Source organism: Centruroides sculpturatus, unplaced genomic scaffold (assembly GCF_000671375.1).
Source record: "Centruroides sculpturatus isolate CEXI.00-Female unplaced genomic scaffold, Cexi_2.0 scaffold1670, whole genome shotgun sequence".
In the NCBI taxonomy this organism is placed as follows: domain Eukaryota; kingdom Metazoa; phylum Arthropoda; class Arachnida; order Scorpiones; family Buthidae; genus Centruroides; species Centruroides sculpturatus.
Window position 1 is genome coordinate 73,359 of NW_019385808.1, and position 24,948 is coordinate 98,306.

The 24,948-nt window shown below is 32.1% G+C and overlaps 1 protein-coding gene across 1 annotated transcript in view; it reads right to left on the bottom strand.

The window, feature by feature from the left end:
- LOC111642253 (CDK5 and ABL1 enzyme substrate 2-like) overlaps window positions 1–24,948 on the bottom strand; it is a 103,667-nt gene that overhangs the window by 41,428 nt on the left and 37,291 nt on the right. Inside the window, exons 2-4 of the mRNA XM_023388573.1 lie at window positions 5,016–5,125; window positions 4,830–4,911; window positions 4,692–4,769 (exon numbers count right to left, since the gene is read on the bottom strand). Coding sequence (XP_023244341.1) covers window positions 4,692–4,769; window positions 4,830–4,911; window positions 5,016–5,125 — 270 coding nt within the window. The remainder of the gene's footprint in view (window positions 1–4,691; window positions 4,770–4,829; window positions 4,912–5,015; window positions 5,126–24,948) is intronic.

Consider the following 24,948-nt stretch of genomic DNA (forward strand, 5'->3'; position numbering starts at 1 on the left):
TCCCAGATGGCATAAACTGGTAAAAAACAGGATGACACCTACTATCACTGGATACAGAATAAAAATAAAATTTTTTGTGATTTTTTTTATTTAACACTTGCATAATTTCTTTTAACATGTAACTGTTGTAATATACAGTATTTAATCATTACAATATGGGGAATACTATACATTCTTTACACTAGTCCTGGTCCCAACATTTACTTAAAACTTTAACTGCCATCAAGCAATCTCACATACCACTCATTATTTAATATCTGAGCCATTATAAATGAAAATGGAATAAATCCATTTATTCATACATTGTGATAGTTAAGGATTTGCATTTGAAAAGGTTGACATACACACATATATTTGACATGTGGTTTTTTTAATATTATATTGTTGGTTTTTTTACAAAGAACTATTTGTATCTTCATTTAATTAATTACCTATATCTGGTTGGAATGTTGAAAAAGGATAAAGACTTTAAAATGACCCAAAATTATTTATATGGTCATAATTATTTGAATAACTATAAACTTGTTAAATTTTATTATATAATAAATACTAATATAAAAGCCATCATCTGTGTGTGAATTCCTTATAACTCCTGCAATTTTTGTCCAATCCAGATGAAATTTTAGTTATATTTGTTTTATGTACTAATGGAAAGTATACAGCTACTTATTTTACAGAAATATTAGCTATAGAATAAACGTTCTATTGATTTCAGATTGGTGATTGCACATATGTTGCAGTGACGTCAGTGATCACATAACGTTCATGCTCAAAAAGGAAATTTCCCTGAAGTTACTTTTTAAATATTTTGGCAAATGACATATTTTAATCTTCATTAAATTTAAACTTTAAAAATGATAGCCACATCTGGTCACTTCTTAAAAAAAACTTTCTATAGTGACCACGACATTCTATTATCCAATTGGAAGTAACAATCTAACAAGCCTGTTATTTAGAAAGTATTATCGCTCATCTAATTAACATACATACATTTCATATTTGTTTTATCAACATGGAATTAAAAAGACTATTTTGTTGAAAAAAAAAATGCCTAGAGGAAATCACAAGAATAAAATGTAACTTCTAGATCTAAAAGAATAAGAACAACTGAGACCCCTGAAGGTCTTGAAGTTCAACTCGAGCAATATCAAGTAAGAATGGCTTAGTCGAGGGCTGCAGAAACAGTATCATAACATCAAGCTCAACTTGAAGCTCTTCTCAATTCTTCGATCTCTACTTTCTCATAAAAAATATTCTGTCATGCTTGACAGGAAAATTTCTAGTAATTAATAATATCGTTGGACTTATAGTACTTTCAATAATAACAATTATAAATTTGATTTAATTGAAGTTGGCTTTTTCAAAATGTATTTGTGGGCTGCAATTTGAAAAATATTGTAGACCTATAAATTTCCACTGTTGTCCTTCCTTAATTAATTAATCTGGAGAACAAAGTTAGATGGATGAAAGCCAATATCAGATACTGAAAGCTTAGGGGCAAAAGACCCCAATTAACTATATATGATTTTCTGGTGTAAACCGGAAGTCACATTATTTCAATTCAAAAAAGTTTCCCCGAAAGGTGTTAGATAGATGACATTATTGTTAACAAAATAAGTATGATGTAAGGGGCAAGCCATTACTAATTTGAGATGGAGAGCATATATTCGGAATCACACTGAGATCTGGGTAGTGTAACTGGGAGCGCATGCCTGTATCGAACATTGCTACTATTGGCTAACCAAATTAAACGTGGTAACACTGTGATGAAGAGGTAACTGTGAAGTCACGAAATCTGGTGCCTCCAACATCAAAGATGCCAATTCATTTCCATCGTTTCTAAACATAGTAACATCTGTTTTCTTTCAAACATAACAAACTCAAAGCTTCTAGCTGCCCCAGGTTAAAAGTCATTAGTTGTTTATGTCAAGTTTCCTCTGCACTTCCTCTCAACTGCAGGGGAGGAGGGGTGCAATAATTGTATTAATTATATCAATTATTATACAAGTCTGCAAAAAATTTTTTTGATTAATTATGAGGATATTGCAGCACCACAGCACTAGCAGAAATTTCTTTCTGCAGGTGGTGCTGCAATATTTGACTATGTCTTGGGCTACTCCAATACAGTAGAGTGTCGTTTATACGAAAGCTGGTTATCCGAAACGTCTGTTATCCGAAAGCATTCCAGTCGGCAAATTTAAATTTTCGCTAGTGCTGTGGCGCTGCAATCTTCGGCTATTTCTTGGGTTACTCAAATATTTTACGTTTTTGATACTAAATTAACTTCTGAAGTATAATTTTTTATTGTTTTTATATTTTTCAATATATTTATTTTGTTTGTATAAAATAAAAAAATAATTTTTAACGATACAATAGTCTTCGTTAGGCTTNTTATTTTATTACAAATTTGCATTTATTTTACTACAAATTTTGCATAGGCAATGCCTATCTATGCATTGCATAATGCATGGATGGGCAGTTCATAAGGAACTGTCAAAGCAAGCCTACCGTGCTTTCAAGATTGCTCTTTCATCCTTGTTAACATAATTTCCTGTTCTGTTTGCCTTGAAAATTTTGAGCTGTCTAATATATTCCCCATGTATGGATGTTTTTAACTTGGAGGCTTGTTGAAATACAGTAGAGCGTTGTTTATCCGAAAGTCGGTTAACCGAAATGTCAGTTATCCGAAAGAATTCCAGTCGGCAAATTTAAATTTTCACTAATGCTGTGGCACTGCAATCTTTGGCTATATCTTGGGCTACTCCAATATTTTTTATGTTTGTGTGTGTTTTAGCTGGCAGCACTGTCACTTTTGTGGTGTTTTTCTGAGGATTGTGTGTTGTGCTGAATCAAAACATTTTTGATACTAGATTATAAAAACAAAAACAAAAAAAATTATATTTCAGAAGTTATTTTTTAATATATTTGTTTTGTTTGTGCAAAATAAAGAAATAAATTTTAACGATACAATAGCCAGCATTATTATTTAAAAAAATTTTCATTAGACTTAACATCAACAAAAATCCAATGTGAAGAGAGACACAACAGAGAAAAATTTCAACAGGGGATAGGTTAATATATTTTTTCATACATGATCAGTTATCCAAACAACCCCAGTCCTGAATTTCTTCAGATAATTGATGCTCTACTGTAATTGTATTGTGTACAATATTTTTATATCCCTAAGGAAAATACTGTAGGTCTATGGTAAAATAAATTGTGTTTTCCCACAGTTAAACTTCAGCACTAATTGCAATGGTAATAAACCATTTTCACTTTTTCTGATAACTTTAATGTGATCTTCTAACAACAGCACTTCTCATTTCTTTCGTTTTTTGGACATTTTTTGAACAAACTAAAATGAATTTCCTTTGTTGCTAGACTAATTCATTAACACCTGCACCTAATTTCAAGGGTGGGAGAAGTGCCTGAGGTGGGTTTGAACAAGAGTTTAGACTAATTCATTATATTAGGAGGGGGAAATGTTGTTGAGATGGTTTTGAACAATAGTTTAGACCAGATATATTCGCGGAAGTGGTTGCTTATTACAGTTGTTGTATGTTGTTTCTGACCAAAAATAGATGCCTGCAGTCCTGTTACACAGGTGGTCATTTAATACAGATAACTTATACAAAGCAAACATACACCTACAACACTGTAAATGATTGGGCTAAATTTAAATATAATGATTATAAATTAGAAATGAATTTGGCATTAGAGTGAGGCATTAGGTGCCATCTCATATTAAAATTAATATTTAATCTAAATTAATTCAAATATTATAAATTATTAATTTTAATATGAGATGCCGTCTAATGCCTCACTCTAGTGCCAAATTCATTTCTAATTTATAATCATTATATCCAAATTTAGCCCAATCATTTATGGCAGTTGTGGGTGTATATTTGTATAACTTATATAAAGACTCTCTGTCTAAACTATTCCATGCCAAAAATTTTTGCCCATTTTGACAGGTGCCCATTGAATGCAGATGGTTGCCTAAGCAGTTTTTACTGTATATGAAATCAACATAAAGCGACAGTGTTGGAATTTGAAGAAAAATGCAAAAAATGAGTTTCTTTGGATAAAATATTGTTCTATTTAAATAATTTATATCTGTAAAAGCACCTAAATAAATAGGTAGAGTTGTGAAAAATAATAGCAACACTGCTATGAGTAGGAATGGCAATTCCTTGAATGAGTTTTGTTCACTTAAAACTGTATCTTTATTAATGGTTGCGTGTTTATGATCTCTATTTACATCAAAGAAAGCTGAGTTAGGTTACAGGGAGAATTTCTCTGTTATAACTGTGTGGTTTACAAATTCACCAACTAAAAATTACTATATTAGAACATTTTTTGTTAGCTTATTATCAGATTATTATTATCTACATATGAATGATAATTTTACATTGTACAATTATTGTTTTATGAAAACAGTAATAATATATAGGTTAAAATTATCAATAGTAATGATTCAGAAATATTACAAATTGTTTCAATGAATAAAAGAATTTCTCATTGTTTGATTTTAAGTGAATAAAAGTTATTAAAATATTTTGTCTAGTGTAGTTTTATTTAATAAGCTTGTTTAACAAATTATTTTTAGTATTCTTATATTTAAATCTAAAATACTTTGTTAAAAAACACTATAATCTTTTGAATTATGAAAATCAGTATACTGTACTTACTTAGAAGAACTTTTGCTATTATAAGGAAGAGATGAAAATACCACAAAGGGCACTCTCTTGGAAGACACTAATATCACTCTGTAAAAATTCATTATTAGATACATTATGTAAAATATGATTGGATATTTCTGTAATTACCTTTCATTATATATTTTCTTATCAATGGGACTTTTAAGAACCTCTATATTGGAACATTCTTCCAATCTACTTCTAATTTGAACTAAAAATTAATATACATATATGTAAAATCATTATTAAAACCAGTTATTTTACAGCGTAGATAAAGATTAAAAATCAAGATCTATATTTAAATATTGTACCTACCAACATTTTCTATACTATTGCTAACAGAATGGACTCTTTGTTGCAATAATTGCCTTCTTCTTTGACTTAAAGACACTCTTTCTCTTGTATCACATACAAAACTATGCACCCTAGGAAAATATTAAGTAATTATTAATGCGATAAAATTAAATAATTACAACAATTTAAATATTATAAAAATATACGCTACAATAACGTGATTAATATAAAAAATAAACACTTAAATATGTGACTGGATTTTGATTATATATCATATATTTATAACTTATCAAATTTATTGACAGATAACAAAACTTAAATTAAGGTCATTCATTATAATTAAGCTACTGAAAACATTTATCACCAATAAACTGCTAATAAAAGTATAAAAACACTTGAAAGTAAATGTTTTTATTAGGTAAATTTAAGTATTGTAAAAAATGTGAGCTTTTAAAAACAATAGAATTAGTTTAACCTTGATTATATTGGAATGAAATGCATCAAACAGTAATTCTCCTAATCTTATCGTTTTGATTATGCACAATTACAATTCATGGACATCTAATACAAACAGATCTAGGCTTTTTTTATGGTTCAAAATAATATTTTACACTTTTAGTAAAACAATGTCAGTTAAAAACATATTGCTATACACACACACACATTTTTTAATGGAAAAATATTCTAAAATCATTCAGGATTCATTTAATATTTTCCAACTTATTAGAAATGTCAAATTAATAAACTGTTTTAGAGAAAGATGTCAGACTAAATAGAATTTACTTAAATAATTTGTTATTTTGATACATATATATATTATATATATTTTTTTTTTTAAATCAATCTTTTAAAAAACTTCTTAAAAGATTAAAAAACTTTAAAGGTTTAAAATGCTATAATTTGTAATAATTTTGTAACAAATATATGTTTCCCTATTGTAGTTATGTATTTCCTGAAGAGGGGTGCATGTGTAACAAATTTTTGCACCCAAAATGCATTGTAGTGTAATAAAAGCTAATGGTTGTAACTCTTAGTAGTTTTGTCTTTGATAAAATGCGGTTATAGCTAAAAAACAACAGTTGTCTTCTGTATTAACTTTTGAAGTTTTTTAATCTTTTAAGAAGTTTTTTTGAAAGATTGATTTTTTAAAAAAACGTCATATATTGTTTAAGAAAATATTTATTTTAACATTTCAGTTTTAAAACCAAAATAGCACTTAAATGAATTTAACATTTTTAAACTGCTCTATTAAAGATTTACAGTTATCATAAAGTGTTAAAAGAACAACTTTTTAAAATCCATATCAAAGTTTCAATACACTTATTGGCTGTTTGATGTGTTCCCAATTTATGTAAATATCTGAATATAAAAATATGATGATTCGTTATCATATTATCAGAATTTATTTTTAAATAAGGGTCATTCTGAAATAAATAATAAACAGATCCTGTCACAACATTATTATTATTTGCATTAATATTTTAATGAAAAAATGATATTTGAATTTTTAAAAATTATTCATTTTAAGAGAAATGCCATATTAAATTATTTTCTTTATTATTTCTTAGTTGTTGTAACTTTGGTGATAATTAAAATCAACATTTTTTCTATTTAAAAAAAAAAATTTTTCCCATTGCATTCTTTCAAGACTTTCTTACAACATCCTACATATAATAATTAAAACAAGACTTTCCATGTAACCTGGATAAAGTACAAAGAATATTCTGGTGGTTATTGAAAAATATTTGATTGTATAATCATCCTCAAATATGAATAAAATCACTTGAAAATATTTCTGATATTAAGTCATTAATACAAAAATTATATCTGTAATTAACTGAGATATTTTATAAACAGAAATTATCAGTTTTCAAGGTCATACCTCCAATATTTCAGCCAATAATTGCTTTACTAGATTAAAACTTATTTTGTGAGATATGTGAAAAACAATGATAGGAGTATCAATCTTTTTCTAATAGTGACACCCCAACTTAGTAAATTTTTTTCTTATGACACCCTTATTTTTTTTTATCAGTGTAGAGTTAGCATTTCTCATGCTTTTAGTAATACGTAAGAAATATCAGGGTGCTGTGCAGCATCCTAAAGTATTGTTGCGGCATCCTGGTCAAAAACCCCATCCTATCTATATTCTATCATCAATTAAGATGTGGATTGACATAAAAAACATACATGCATTAAAGGACTAAAGGTATGACATATGCATATGAGTCTTGATGATTTTGAGAAAACATGATTTTGAGATAAGGATGGCAAATATGTTTGTAGCATGCAAAGGATTCTTTACTTATTTAAAGATACTCTTCATTACTTTGAATAAAAGTTGTTTAAATATATAATAAATTGCAAATTACAGAATCAGCAGATAAACTGCCCTATCATATAATATGCATCTAATTTCAAATCAACTTTATATCTGTTATATCTGAACAAAAATATATTACACAGAAAAATATTTCAATCTGGCTTATAATATTAATCTTTAATTAATTTAAAAAAAATTGCAATAAAAATAGGAAAATTATGTTCATACTTTATAAATTTGATTTCTATTATGACATAAGTTATATAAATATAAATTGTTTGAGTTGTAATATCTAAAAAACATACCTAGAAGTATGTGATATCAAATTTCTATAATGATTATAATATTCATTTTCTTACAATTACAATTTTCCTACTTCAAATTTAATGATAAGTTAAATTAATTATCTAAACAGAACTTGAGAAGAATGAAAAAGATACACAAGGCAATATTTTCATGAAACCAAAATACTAAGTTTTTGAATAATTTAAAAATATTTTGCTTACAGCTCACAAGAAAAAAATGTATTCAACTTTCTTTCAAAATCCTTTTCCATAATAATAGGTGTCTTTGCACACAACTCAGTCAGCTAATTTTAGAATGAACTTTAAACCAGCTTGATTTTTGGAGATATGTGACTTCATTGCATAATCTTATCTGAATTTGCTAGTTTAACTATTTCAAATGACTTCATCTTTATACAACAATGTATCAAGAGATAATTTAAAACATATGAATTCTATGTAGAGAAGTTTTTGAAATAAATTATAAACTGATTATTGATTCATTTTAAAAAGGTTTTTATATTTCANTATATGTATGTATATATATATTAAATCTTCGGAGATACACATTGTAAATAACTTTTTAAATTTCACACAACTCTGTCATTCTGGAAGAAAGACTATATTTTTTTTTATGACTGATTTAATTCAGATCTTCTCTTCATATATGAAAGGGAGTAAATGTTACTGCTTTATAAAATATGGTTATCTACTAACCCAATAAATTAAAATTATTTATTTATTTATATTTATAATGTATCATTAACATATATAGCATATATAGTCCTTGACCAATTTCTTTGATACCAAATTATATTTTTCTTTCAATAATGTAAACATCTTACACACATGCATGCTTTAATTTTTATCTTATTTATATGAATATACCATAAAGCTTATGTCTTCTGGCTTTAATTGTAGAAAAAGAAAATATTATAAAATTTAAGATTTGTCTGTTTTCATCATATTTCAAAAATTGTAACTTATGATTCAAAAATTATGGGATTTTATTTTAAATGGTTCATCAGAAAGAAAATTGTGATCAGAATGGCAATGCATAAGGTATAAAAAGTTAAATGAAACTTACAAGCTATTACAATAATATTAAATACTGTTTAAAAATTTTAAATTTTATGTAAAATGGAAATATGTTTAAAATATGTGTATATTTTAAACTTGAAGAAAGGAAAGATAGGAAAAAAAACATTGAGTCTCAAAATGTGTCTTCCTCTTATATAGAAATTGACTTCAACCATCGCTTAATTATATCTATTTTAGATTATTTCCAAACCAAAAGTATATAAAATTTCTTTTAAAAATCTCTGTAGTGTTTGATTCTTGTAGAATTTTGAATAAGAATAAAAATAAAAATCCAAGACAAAAAAAGAAAGAAATAGAATCTTAAATACATTTCCTTTTGTCATTAAAATTTAAAATATTAATTTATACAATTTGAATCTGTTTAAACAAAAACAAAAAGTATTTTTAAGACACATTTGCAATTATTATAGTTTTGCCCTAGAGAAATTAAAGCTGCAGCTGCATTGGACATACATGACAGAGCTCTTCCTAAAGAAAAAAAAACTTGACAATTCAAGGAAATGCAGAAATGCTGCCTCCTCAAGAATGCAAGATAGATTTCTTTCTTTGAGACTCTTCCTCTCTGTCCACACTTATAAAAATGCAGGCAGATTTTTTCCTTATCTTCTCTTATTTGGAAATACACCTGTCCAAATGTACACTTACTGTTGATGCACAAGTTCACCAAAAATGCCTTCTTGTAATGTCTTCTTAGTATACCATTTGCACAAAGGAAAGATTATCTATACCTCTTTTGTTAAAAACCACTATCACACTTTTATAAAATCTATATATTTTTCTGCAATCCTCAAGTTTCTTTCAAGTTCTATTTTATTTAATATCTTATAATACTTTCAATTGATTTTCTTTCTCAATTAAGATTTTAATTATAGAAAAGGATAATTATAAACTTACACAAATATCTTCCCTCCATTTGATATTTTAATTTGCATATCTTCAATTTTAAACAGTCAATAACTTCGAGCAGCAGACATTACAGAATTTCCACACTTTATAATATTGTCGCGGGAACAAACAGCAATCAGTCGTTAGGAACACAAAGGTATTTATTAACTCTGACAATGTACAACTCCTGCAGTTTGCAGTAGAAGAACAAGAAGCTCTCTCAGCCTGAGAGCTGGCTGTTATATCCTACAGAGACATGGTAGAAACATGGTAATTGGTTGGTATTTACATAAGTTCGCAGACCGGGAGAACGTACCCACAAAAAAAAACTTGAATCAATGAAGGTTGAACCAGCGACCTTTGCTCAATAGGCAAAGCCGCTAACCTCTACCCCATGAATGACACGATGGGAAGAGCAAGCTGCGGCAATATATTTGCAGTGGTCTGTACTCAATCCATAAGAATAAAAAAGGAAAAGGAACAAAGACCACATTACTATTTAATTGTTATATATTTTTTGGCACAAAACATTCCATAAATTTGACTAAGTGGTGAAAGCCATGGAAATGTTTTAAATAAAAGCCTTTAATGTAATATATTAGTTCATTGTTTTGATCATTTGTCTATAGTAAAACTTCCACTGTTTCCTCTGGATTTGAGTATTGCAACATCTTAAATCTATGCATTCTCATCTGCACTTTTGTAACTATTTTTATCTCTTGAATAATGTTGTAGATGTGGATCTAGGGTAGTTTGGTATAGGAAAGAGATTATAAAAAAACTTTACCTGTAACTTAATCTAATGCGAATCAAAATTTCTACCCAAGACCCACTACCACAGGTCTTAGATATCAAAGAAATCAACAAAGAAACATGTTATTTGCAAATTTCACACAAAAAAAATAAAGAAATAAAAATTTAAAAAAATACGAGAGTAAATAACCAGAAATGAGCTGCACATATTAAACCTTAAAGCAAATTTACAAAATACAACAATAGATTAACATTTGATTCTGTATAATCTAAGACTACTATAAATGACATGTAATATATATATATATTATACAATTTAATATATATATTAAATCATCAGACATACATATTATAAGTAACTTTTTAAATTTCACAACTCTGTCATTCTGGAAGAAAGACTATATTTTTTTTTATGACTGATTTAATTCAGATTTTTATGGCCGGTGTGGTAGTGTGAGCCAATGATGTCTTTACACTGTTACACTGATGTCTTTACAATCGTTTCCTCACTGTCCAGGATTAGGTGTAATTCTGGATTTTTCTATTGGTTCTATGTAGTTGGCCAGATAGAGACTGATGACATCGTTAATTAATTTCACCCCTCCACCAGGTGGTGTCTTCTTTGTTATGTACAGTAATTACTTGGCCTTTTTGGAATGTTAACTCATCCTCATGCTGAACAATGAACGGATAGAGAGCAACCACTTGATATAGTGGTGGTTGAGTAGTTCCATTCATGGTCTCTTTTGTCTGTTATTTTTGCTGCTGCTGAGCATCTGGAGTGCTTCTATTACTATTACTTCCATTTCCACTCAGCAGTTTCACATAAAAAGTGGGAAACCATCCGATCTGCCTCTTCTTACCTTTGATCTGCATATCTCCCTCCCACAAACCACTTGGACTATTCTTCCAAACCTGTATTAGTTGTTTATGTTGCAAACTTAACTATCTGGAACCTATTCTGAGCTCTTCCAATAACTCAGCAAGAGCAATACATGAGACATTTGATAAGTCCCCTTAATGTGAGGCTCTGAACAGGTCCGAACACTCACTAAAATTTGCGTTAAAATAATTGTTTTAGAGAAAATAATACATTAGTTAGAAATAGATTTTTAACTTATGAAAACGCAACGCAAACTTTTAAACAATAGAAGAATGTAAGTCCGTCGACCATTTCCGGTTGGAGATCGAATTAAACTTCGATTTTGACCTCTCCTGTGCCCCCAAAAGGTTTTGAATTGTTATCAGGTGACAAGGAGAGACCAATCGAAAAGGGGAATCTGAGAGAAAACAGATAAACCCCAGAAATTCGAGGATGCGACGGCTTCTTCTCCCGAAAGTTCCAAGTGACAGATCTGTTGTTGTGTCTCTCTCGCACCCATCTTCGTCTCCATCTCCCAACCTCGGATCGACATCTTTCCATCAATGGAAGTCGACCGCATTGTCCCGAAGACGTCGAGACGTGATGGAATGGTTCATTCACGAACAAGGGAGACTCCTTCAAAATGGGACTATCTTGGAAAGGAGAGGAAGACCCAGAGGCTGTAGCCGCCAGAGAACTTCCAAGATCGTGGAAATCTTGTAAGCTTCTTTTGTGTTTAATAAACAGTTGTGTTGTTTGTAAACGAAGCATCTATCTCTGACTCAACTGCTTCCACATGTTGATTGTTACCACTCGGCAATCCAAACGGCAAGGGAGATGATGACGATATATATCACATATTATCGTTCATCGAAAGTTTTTTTTTTATATTTCTCCCCCCCTTGGCCCCCACACTTAGCAAAAGGCAGTTAACGAACCTTAGACAAATCACTATTCTGTGCTCCACATTAAGTGGATTTCACTATGGGTAGTCAGTCGAGATGCGTCTGGTTCCACGCTATCGATAGCTGTTACACTTTAACCAATGACAGTTTAGTTAACATCATATTTTTGTCACGTGACTGCAACCCGCTATTTTCTAAGCAAAGCATGTGGTTTTAGCATTGTCGTGTACCAGCGCTAGTGAAATAGTTTTAGTTTAAAATGTCTAAGAAAGGACAAACACAGTAAACTAAAAGTCACCAGTTTGAGATGCTTGTTAATTTTATGGAAGACAACCCTAAATTAATGTCAGGGAAGTTAGATGCTTACTTTACCGTAAAAGATCGCCAGAAATTGTGGCAAGAAATGGTCGACCATCTGAATTCCAATAAAGTCAGCTCACAAAAAGATCCAGAAAGATGGCAAAAAGTAACTGATAGTCATATATTTATATTCAAAGCTATCATTTTAATTTATACATATGCAAATGAAACCTATTTCAGAAATAATGTTCATGATATAACTACTTACTTTACATTTTAACAAGAAAGCAATTACATTATTCATAAATAGTTAAGGCTATTATTTTTAAGTAATACAACAACATAGTTTATTAACTCTCTCTCTAATTGCTTATGAAGTAAAATCATTCTTACACTAAAAGATGCCGTGTTGTTTACACTTTCGTTACGTTCCTAACAACAGTTTGAGGGTGATCGATAACAAAAACTTAGTTATTGCATGTGGCTATTGGGACCAAAAACAGAACTATGGCTCGGAATAGCATTTTCACAGTTGATTAAACGTGAATCACATGGTTCTGATAGAAACTGGTTTTTATCGTATTCGTTAGCTTAAGGATACTACTCAGAATAGGTCCTCTGGACTCATGGTCTGATAAGATGCTATCACAGTAACTTTTACTTTTACTTTTAGCAGATAGGGGATGAAACCAGGGCTACTCAAAGGTATTGCCTGGAGTTAAAATAAAGAAGGAAGATGATTTAGAGGAAGAGGCTGAAGGTGAAATTATAAAGAAGGATAAGAAAGGGGATGAAACAAAAGTCCCAAGGGTGTCTGCATCACTTTTATTTAAAACAAAATTAAAAATTTACATTCAGTTGTGGAACAGTAGTTAAGAATTACAAAAGCACCCTAAGTGATGGGCACACAAACATAACATATTTATAATACCCATTGTGCTTGCAATGGGGTACAGACAAAGTTCCTTATGACAAGACGATAAACAATATGTACAAACAGAATAGATTCCCATGTTACAGAAGTGTCATAAGTGAGGGACACTCGCAAAGTGAATAGACAAAACATTACAACTTGCAATGGGAGACCAACAAGACCATTAACACAGGGCATAAAATAATGAACATATGCTGACCAAAAATAATAACAAACAAAAGAAAAAAAACAAATAACAAAAAAAAACTGACAGCACAATAGTGTGCCAAACTAGGAGTACGTGAACAAACATACGAAACATTGCAATTTGCAATGGGCTCCGAAAATCCTCACTAAGGAAGAAAATAAACAGATAATAAAATAACTACGTAATTACCAAAAAACTAGCAATAATTCATTTCAAAACAAATGTTTTCTACCGTCTTCAACGGTCATCATCAGGTTCGATTCCAAGAGTTCGAAAAATTGAACATCAAAGTTATGCACATGTCTGCAGAGCCTTAATAAAATTACACAGGTCTGCAAAAAAATTTTTTTCCAGCTGCATGGGATATTTTTGCTGAATTATATGTTTTAAAGATCGGAGATTCTAAAAATGACTTCCGTAACATCCCATTACGTATAGTTTTCTGCAAAATAAAAACAAATATTTGATAAAAACTCTTATTTACTACAATGAACTATATTATATTTTCTTACAACTAATCAAAAAATTGTTTCTGATATTTATACACAATTTTAGGTCTACTCTTTTTTCTTATGACACTTTTTCTTCTCTCTTTGATGCTTCTACAAACTCGTTTCTGATTTCCTTCTCTGGTTTCTTGACTGAGCATCCAACAGTAGTCAGCTAACATATTGACATCCCATTTTCCTTGGTAACGTCTCTCGATATCACAGACATCATGGTGAAATATTTCACCCTGTTCTTCACTGTAGGCTCCCAAGTTTTTGGGAAAATAGTCAATACGGGAGTGTAAGAAATGAACTTTTAAGCTCATCTCGCATCCTTGAGCTTCATATGCAGCAAGCTTGCATTGTACTGTACAATGGTTTTGTAGTCAAGGTCCTTAGTATTCCCCAAAAACTTATGCACTACGTTCTTGAAAGAGTCCCATGCTTCTTTTTCCTTTTCTCCCATTGTTTCCAAAAAGAGAGGATCAGATAAAGGGGATGTTGACTTTTCACTGTGTATTCATCACAAACATAACAGAAGCTGTCGGGAGAAATTACATATCCTCTGCGAGCCATATTTCAGAAATAAAAATACAAGCACAGTAGCGTTTGAATGCTGGATATAAACTGAGTGTGGCATAAGATGGCAAGCGAGTTCTAAACGATCATGCAACCTTCCTCCTAACACTAAAACTACTTAACCCACCTCCCCTTACCACTACTCTCTTCAGCCATTAACATTTTTTTTATTTATTTATTGCCAAGTCCAGCTATAATTGATAGAATTAATGTGAGAAGTCTTTGTTTTAAGGCCATTTTTTAAATAAAAAAAAATACTAAATTTTAAGTTAACTAGGAATTTTATGCAAAATACAAACAAAAACTTGAGTGTAAGAAAAAAATTGACGAGATGGAATTTTTTTGGTATTTTTTTCGTTTTCTCTAGTTGAAATCTATAAGAAAATGTATAAAAATCATATGCAGTTTTTACTTGCAGACCTGTGTTATTCATATAACTGGTTTCCTGGGTGGACTTTGATAATGCACGTTTAATACAACGGTGTGAACACCAGGCCAGCCTGAAATATCTAGAACAGCTGGAGATTTTTTAAGTGTTCAGGAAAGGAACAGCCATCAATTTCAAGGAAACAAACTCATTGGCGACAGCGTGGAGGGCGTATTCTGACGTATAATAGATGCGCATCATATATATCTACATGTTTTATGTAAACATCAGAATTTTTAAAACAGGAAACCAGTTACACAAATAATTTTATTAAGGCTATGTATCGGACATGTGCATAACTTCAATGTTCAATTTTTTGAACTCTTGGAATCAAACCTGATGATAACCATTGAAGACAGTAGAAAACATTCATTTTAAAGTGAATTATTGCTGGTTTTTCGGTAATTACATAGTTATTTTATTAATTTTCACACCAGTAGTGTTGGTATGATGGATGATTAAAATAAACAGATATATACATGGTAATAAAATAAAATGCATACTAAACAAAAGTGCCCTAAATGGGGGCTTGCGACTGCTACGAATACAATACATGTTGCAATTTGCAATGGGAGACTGACAATTTCCTGAGAAGAGGTTGTCCAACAGTTGGTTGACACTTGCAAGAGTGCTGCATGGTCTTAATAGCTGAAGATATTGAAAACCTGAGTTGAATGAGGGAAGAAGCATTTTTGAAGACATAGATTTAGTCTGTGAAGATGAAGTTCACATTGAGTGCTTTGTGGAATACCATTGACGACACCAAATATGTATATTTAGTTTGTCAAGGTGAAATCCTCATACAGTGCTTTTGTAGAGCAGTTTTGAAGACACTAAGAATATATGTTTAGTTTCTGGGAATGAAGGGTTTGTTGAGTGCTCCTGTGGAATCGATGAAGACATTCGGCCGATTGCAGAGACAAAGTTTACATTAAATGACGTTTACATTGGCTCTTACTTACTTCGCTATTACTCCCCTGTTTTAGGAGTTGTTCAGCCAATCGGATTATTTCTTCGTGGCGTCAGAAATGGTCGTGATATAACTANCAGACTTTGAAATTCCAGTTAGCTTTAATGGAATAGTTAAGATCACTCTCCAAAACGTTTTACACAACACAGTTATTGCTCTTTGGCAGAGAGAGTGAGAGGAAAAAAAAACAGGGAGGCTGATCTTTTCCTTTATACCAAAAATCCAGGAAAGACTTAAATGGAACACCTGAAAATCAACTGTACCACTTTCTAAGTCCTCACGGGCCATGGAAACCTATCGAATTATCTCCATAGGTTCCATCTTTGAGACAGTAACTACTGTAATTGTGACGGACAAATGCTGCAAGATGTTCATCATCTTGTCTTTGACTGTGCTACTTTTGATATTCAAAGGGTTCCACTTTTACAAAAAGTCTTTTCTTCAGGATGGAACTGTCCATGTTCTTTGAGTGCCTTCATCAACAATAAAAACAACAGTATACAGAACTAAATCGGCCGATTGCAGAGACAGAGTTTACATTAAACGACTTTTACATTGGCTCTTACTTACTTCGCTATTACTCCCCTGTTTTAGGAGTCGTTCGGCCAATCAGATTATTTCTTCATGACGTCAGAAATGGTCGAGTGAGTCTAGAAAATAGGTCAAATAACTTGTTTCTAATCGCTGTCTTGTAGACAGCGATTAGAAACAAGTTATTTGACCTATTTTCTAGACTCACTCGACCATTTCTGACGTCATGAAGAAATAATCTGATTGGCCGAACGACTCCTAAAACAGGGGAGTAATAGCGAAGTAAGTAAGAGCCAATGTAAAAGTCGTTTAATGTAAACTCTGTCTCTGCAATCGGCCGATTTAGTTCTGTATACTGTTGTTTTTATTGTTGATGAAGGCACTCAAAGAACATGGACAGTTCCATCCTGAAGAAAAGACTTTTTGTAAAAGTGGAACCCTTTGAATATCAAAAGTAGCACAGTCAAAGACAAGATGATGAACATCTTGCAGCATTTGTCCGTCACAATTACAGTAGTTACTGTCTCAAAGATGGAACCTATGGAGATAATTCGATAGGTTTCCATGGCCCGTGAGGACTTAGAAAGTGGTACAGTTGATTTTCAGGTGTTCCATTTAAGTCTTTCCTGGATTTTTGGTATAAAGGAAAAGATCAGCCTCCCTGTTTTTTTTTCCTCTCACTCTCTCTGCCAAAGAGCAATAACTGTGTTGTGTAAAACGTTTTGGAGAGTGATCTTAACTATTCCATTAAAGCTAACTGGAATTTCAAAGTCTGCAGCTTGCTTTGCAAGGTAATCAGATTTCTCATTTCTTTTTAGTCTGTTATGTCCTTTGACCCAGGTTAGTACATGATTATTATTGTTATCATTTATATCTTGATTAATAATTCTTGACTGAAAACAGTTTTGATTATGGATCCTTTTTAAGGCAGTTTGGCTATCGGATAATATGGATATGTTAATCTTTTAATTTTTGATGTATTTAATTGTTTGGTTAATGGCTAGTAGTTTGACTTGCGTGATAGTACTATATTCTGTAAGACGAAATTTGTCACTATAAATTGGCTGAGTAGGGTCTTTACCATACTGTATATGATGAAGGCTGCCCCAACCTTTGTACTGTTTTTAGACCTGTCTGTGAAAATTTGCAATGAGGATTTTGGTTCCTCATTTTGGTCGAGTTGTGGGATGGTTCTGTGATGACTGGAATGTAATTTGATTGGTATATGTGCGTGAGAAAGACCTCGGCATATCTGCTTCATGAAATCAACATTCAGATTTGGTAGGAGTCCGATTTGAGTATATTTCAACAGGCTTCCAGGCTTATTGAGATCTAAGTTGTTCCAGATGTGCCATTGCCACATGATTTCTTTTACTTTCAGATGTAATGGTTTAAGACCAGTGAGCACCTGAAGAGCAGCTGTGGCCGCTGTCCTATAAGCTATGGTCAGCCAAAGAAGAGAGAGCCGTTGGACTTTATTGAGTAACTTTTGAATCCTTACATTGTCAATCACACTGCCCCAAAAAAGAGCTCCGAAGAGGAGAGAAGTCTCTCTATGCAGGCTGTTTATATAAGGCGGCTTTGGGGCTAGTCCCCAATTTCTATTACTAATGCAGTTTAAGGTGTTGGAGATCTTGGTTGGTTTTTTTGGCTCTGTCGTTAATATGGGTGGTCCACTTAAGATTTTGATCAAACGTAACACCTAAGTATTTAAGATTGATCATGTTTTTAATCTTGTTGTTGTTGATAGTGATCTTAAATGGTCTTTTCAGTTGTTTCCCTTTGGAAAGGACCATATTTTCGCATTTATGATAATTGATGGTCAGATTATTATTATTATTATTATTGCTCCACCTGTAAACAGTATCAAGTATCTGATTTTCTTCTGCCTGAAGCTTTTCATTGTTTTTGTTGGAGAGAATAACCAGGGTGTCATCAGCATACCCTTGTATTCTATAGGCAATGTGCCGATTGCTACTGTTCAAGTCAAGCAGGCCATTGTATACAATGTTCTACATTTCTGGGCCCGAGTGGGAACCCTGAGGACATCTTGTGTATATTTTGAGTTATGCTGGTGGTATTGTCAACAAGAGTAGCCACCCTATCCTTGAGGTAGTTTTTAGTAATTATGTAAAGGTTTTTTGGACAGTCATTAATTGCCTTAATAGAGCTGGCCACCACAGGGCACTGAAGGCATTTTTGAAGTCAATTGATATCATAAGAACATATAGTTCCTTTTTCCAGGAGTTTTCAACATAATTAATGACTTCATTTCTAGCATGATACGTTGATTTTCCACTAGTGAAGCCATATTGATTTGGGTGATAAAAGTTTGTGTTGTTTAAATGGTGATTGATCCTAGCTATCAGTAGTCCATCAAAAACTTTGCCTGGCACCAAAAGAAGGCTGATAGGTCTTAGCTGGTCAACTTTAGTAACAACAGATACACCTGCTTTTGTAAATAAATTTTATCTCAGCTTCCTTCCATTTGGTAGGAAATTTGCCTGTTTTTAGGCATTTGTTGTATATGTATACGAGAACGATAGGGATGGCTTTGAAGGTATGTTTAAACATTTTGGGAATAATCACATCTAATCTAGGAGCTTTGTTGTTTTTGACAGATTTAATTGCCTTAGAAACTTCAATAAAAGTAAATGGAGTATCGTTTTCTGTGTTTGGGTTGTTACCAATCTGATTACGAATATCTTGTTGCTCTTTAGTGTCAGTGTCAGAGTCGTCTTTGGGGAAATGCGTTTCCATTAGTGATTTCAGTGTGTCTTCTAGCAAGTTAGTGTATTCTCCATTTTCCTTTTGAATTGTAACTGGTATTATAAATAATATAAGTAAACAACACCTTTTTTAACAGTCCAGCAAAAACATTTAATTCTCTAATAACGTTTTCGACCGTTTTAGCGGCCTTCATCAGTTACTCCAATATCAAAAAGAACAAAGTATTCAAAATTTACGTAATACAAAATTAAATAAAATTAAATTAAACTGTGTAGAACAACGGAAAAAAATAAAATAAAAATAAAAATAAAAATGAATAAATAAATAAATAAAAATAAACAAATAAACCCAAATAAATAATAATGCCGTCATCATGGATACATATATTAACTTGTGTTAGTGTAAAATGATTTCCAAGCAGTTGCCAAACCTTCTGCATCTCTGTGATTGATACATTCCGTGGCTATATGCACTTTATGCACTTTATGTATTTCTATTTTTTCAAGCTGCTTCACCGCTTGTAATGATCTCGTGGCCCTAACGATCACCGCACGATCCCAGTATACGGTTACATCCTGTTGTTTGGCAAATGCTGCCAGAACAGTACTATCAATGTTCCTACCTACAGAATATTTATGCTCATTTATCCTTTGTTTTAAACTCTGCATAGTTGCCCCAACATACACGAGGTCGGAATTAAACCGACGATCTTTTTTATAGGTATAGAATATATACCTATCAAGCTATTTCAATTATCCTTTTTCTTGTCATTCCTAACATTCTATACACAGTTGGATTTGGATTGCGTCGATATATTATTCGTAACTTATTTTTATTGGCAACTTTCCTAACTATCTTGTTTAGAAATGGAAAATAATTAATTACCACATTTTTTCTTTGATCAATTTCGGGAGGCTGCTGGTTTTGCTTCTGTATCCTTTTAATAAGTGCCTCAATCTCTTTTCTGTGGTATCCCTGTTACGCCGCTGCCTTTTGTATGTAATCTAATTCCTCATATGTATCATATAAAGTCATGCAGTAGGTGTATGCTCTTTTAATCCATGCTCTAAATGCCGCATATTTAACGTTAAATATGCAGCATTTCTAAACAAGATAGTTAGGAAAGTTGCCAATAAAAATAAGTTACGAATAATATATCGACGCAATTCAACTGTGTATAGAATGTTAAGGAATGACAAGAAAAAGGATAATCGAAATAGCTTGACGGGTATATATTCTATACCTATAAAAGATTGTCGGTTTAATTCCGACCTCGTGTATGTTGGGGCAACTATGCGGAGTTTAAAACAAAGGATAAATGAGCATAAATATTCTGTAGGTAGGAACATCGATAGTACTGTTCTGGCGGCATTTGCCAAACAACAGGATGTAACCGTGTACTGGGATCGTGCGGCGATCGTTAGGGCCAAGAGATCATTACAAGCGGTGAAGCATCTTGAAAAAATAGAAATACATAAAGTGCATATAGCCACAGAATGTATCAATCACAGAGATGCAGAAGGTTTGGCAACTGCTTGGAAATCATTTTACACTAACACAAGTTAATATATGTATCCATGATGACGGCATTATTATTTATTTGGGTTTATTTGTTTATTTTTATTTACTTATTTATGCATTTTTATTTTTATTTTATTTTTTCCATTGTTCTATGCAGTTTAATTTAATTTTATTTAATTTTGTATTACGTAAATTTCGAATACTTTGTTCTTTTTGATATTGGAGTAACTGATGAAGGCCGCTAAAATCGTTATTAGAGAACGTTATTAGAGAATTAAATGTTTTTGCTGGACTGTTAAAAAAGGCGTTGTTTACTTATATTATTTATTTGATTTAGTTCCAGTAAGATTTTTTGATTACTGGTATTATAGTCCTTTTCCTGGGTTTACAAATGATATGATAGGGATCTGTCCATGCTGACTTTCTACCCATTTCTGTGCAATATTCTCTCCACTTCAGTTATGTTAATTTCAGTCTGGTAATTATTCAGCTGTCTTGTAATTATTAACATATTGTATTCTTTTTTCTTCTTTAATCTCTGGGTCATTCTCTTTCCTAAATTTCTTTAGGAGTATCCTTACTTTTTGCCGTGTGATAGCCAAGTCCACCAGGCTCTGTATGGTAATAGTGTTTGTGGAAAAATTATGAGCAGTTTTAATGGCATTAGTTAAAATGTCTACCAGGTCATCAGGTTCCTTTTCATTGTAAGGAATGGCTTGCATCCATATTTGGCTGAATTTTTCCTCAAAAATAGTCCAATCTGTAATCTTCTTTTGTATGTCTGGAACAGGTTCTGTATTTGTGTTGTCAAGTATCCTGCAAATGTACCTATCGTCACTTGCACTAACCTCTTCTGAGGTGGTGCAATAGGAAACAAGGTGTTGGGCATAGTAATTGGCTATGTACAGATCAACCAGCTAACACTGTGATCTGTAAAGAAGGTGGATAAAGGGCTAGTATTGCAGGAGAATAAGTTATTCTTCACTATAAGTTTGGCCATTTCATATCCTCTTGGGTCATCTTGAGGACTATTCCACATATGATTTTTTGCATTGAAATCTCTGCCCACGATCCATGGAGTGTTACCTATATTCCTTTTGATGTTTTCCAATTCTCTGATAATGTTTTGTAGATTCCCATCTGGTGGACAGTATACTGAAGATAGGAAGATGTTAGCTGAATTATTAGAGACTTTAGTCGTAGTAATAGAGTTTGAACTGCACTGAGGAAAAAACTGAATATTTATTTTATCATTGAAGATGAGAATTCCTGTTTTAATTGGCAAAGTAAACTTAGAAGGAGGAAAGATTCCCTATCTCTCAAATTGGACAATGCCATCATTAATGACATATGGTTCTTGAATTAACACAATGTCAGTTTGTCAATCCTCAGCAGTCTTCTGTAGAAGTGAAGATGCAGCCTTGTTCCTCTGAGCAATTGTAAGATATTTATGGAGGCAGTGTACAAATTGAGTAGGTTTTTCTTGAAGATTAGAGTTAACAGAGTGGTTGGAAGTATGGAGGTAATTAGATGCCATAATTTGTTTGTTCAATTGTTTGGCTTTTCAGCCATTGAGTTATGGTGCATATTTGACTGAAGGCATTGTGTCTTGATGGTACCAGCTTACCCGTTGGTTGTTGTTTGTTATATTCTTGACAATTAGTGCATACAGGCGATTTGTGTCGTCTTTTGCAATCTTTGTAGTTCTGGAGCAGTGGCTGCACTTATAGATGTTTAGTGCACTCATGAGCATTATATCCATAACCGCAACACTTGAAACATCTAGTGAGAGGAATGACGTCATCCTAATATCGTACCAGTTAAGGGAACAGTGTTTTCTTGTTATTGCTATGTTGCATATGTATTCTTTCACACTCCCTTTTTGAATTATTAAGTATACTTTACATCTTCCATGAATTGTTCTCTGCCAATGGGTCCCATATATTATTTTGTCTATATATGGCTTTGGTAATGTCTTCCTGTTTAATGGAGCTTGGGAATTGAGGATAATAATATGGGGCTTCTTACCTTCTGATATAGTGCATCTGATTTTCCCTGTTAGTTCTGGAATATCCTGTATTGCTTTGGAAAAGGTGTCCCCATCTCTCCTGTATCCCACATGAACACACATTCCATTTCCTTTGACTGTGCATATTGATTTCACATTAATTTTCGATTTTTGTGGTTCTTATGTTCTGGAGAATAGTACTAGTAACTTGTTTCATGTCAACAGTTGTCTCTTACTCCATTGTCTTTGGATAAACTAAAACATCATGGCTGCCTCCATGTCCCTCTTTGTCAATTTTCTTATTCAAAGATTTGTTAATGGTTATTGTGGTTCCACTGGGTTTCACATTTGATTTTAAGACTTCTGAGTAAGCCATTCTTTGTGTTTCTCTGGGAGGATATGTTGGATGTGACACTTCTTTTTTGGCTCTTACTTCACGTATAATGCCCATAATTCGATTGATACAACCAAAAAACTCTGTCTCTGGCTTCAACCCTTTCTTTTTTGTTAATAGTGAAATTGTGTGACTCTGGAAGAATATCGAGAATCTTCCCCAGATGAAGGCCAGCTTCCTGCAGGATAAGATCCTCCGAGGACATGAACAGAAGAGAAAGGTTGTGATAAAGCAACACAGTTAACAGACTATCAGAAAGTGCCATAATGAAGGTGAGCATGGCACACCAAAAAAGCATATCAGAAAAAAAACAATAAATAAATAACCAAACTATGGACAGGGGTAAAGTCGTGGGAAGGGCAGACAACTTGCCTATCCAGTTCCTTTTTAAAATAACCATATTAAAGCCCAAAACCCTTGTAAATGAAAAGGATGAAGAGAAATGACTCAGAACTAATAAATAATAAAATACCAATAAAACAAATGAAATAGTTAGATATAACCTGATCGTTACCGTGTAAGTGTGGGTGAAGCTGCATGAAAGGTTTGCCCATCTCTCCAGAATCCAGTAGACCTAAATGGCTATTCCAGACTAAAAATGCTATGACAGTAAAACTGAATAAACTAGGAGCATTAAACTTACACAAATCAGAGAGAATATTACTACAAAAGCCACACCAAATGCACGGCCCAATCAACCAAACAGATATCCCATGAGAGGCCTGCAAAATACAAACTTAAAAAAAAAACCATTAAAAGTGGCCAAAATTTGGGCCAAATTTAAAATTAAAAATGCTTAAGACTCCCATTAGAAACCGCTATACATAAATAAAAGCCTGAAGGGGTTCACTAAACGGAAAACAAAAAATCTTTGAAAATAAAGTTTGGTCTTGACTGTTATAACAGTCACCCAGTCACAGCACAATAACAATCGTAAAACCCAAAGAAGTGGACCGATTTGAAAAGTTTTAGTGGAATGATCAACTGGAACACTTCAGTAACAAAGTAAAAGTGTTTAGCTAACGGATTAAAATGAAATGAGACAAAACGCCATGCTCCCAATAACTAAGAAAATGAGTTAACTGATAATCTTTTACATTCTAATTATTTTACATTTTTATAATTCATTCCAATACAATTAGATCTGAACAGATGTTCCCAATAACAGAATTTGTACAATTTCACATTTCAGCATTGTTGCTAATTGAAAACTTTGTGTTTTCATTTTAAGAACATCTTTTTTATTAATTATTTTGGCTGCTTTTTTAAAATGATAACAGAGCAGTACTTGAATAATGCAAAGGAATTCTATGATTAATTTTCTTTGTTATAATTTATTCCTTTTTTTAAAATTTCAGAATTCTATATATTTGTAAACTTTATGAATCTTAAACTGAATTTTATAACTGTTCTTTCCATTTTATTATCTCAATTTGAGTTCAGAATTCCTACTTGAATTCAGCAACTCATTTTTAGATATCTGGTGACTAATAATTGAAATTTTGCTAATTTGTATTCAATTTAATTTAACCAGGGGTGCACAACCTGCGGCCCGCAGGCCACATACGGCCCCCTATCAATGTTTATGCGGCCCGCGGACGGTACAGGCCAAATCCCTTCTTTCGAAGTTTCTAAGTGTAGAACTTTTTCCCTTTCACAAAGTCATTAGCACCCAACTGTTTTATGACTTTCCCTGAGGTGAGAAATGGGGGATTGTTCTATAAATAAGTCTATTTCTAGCTAACACTTTCTGGTTTAGATATCGAATATTT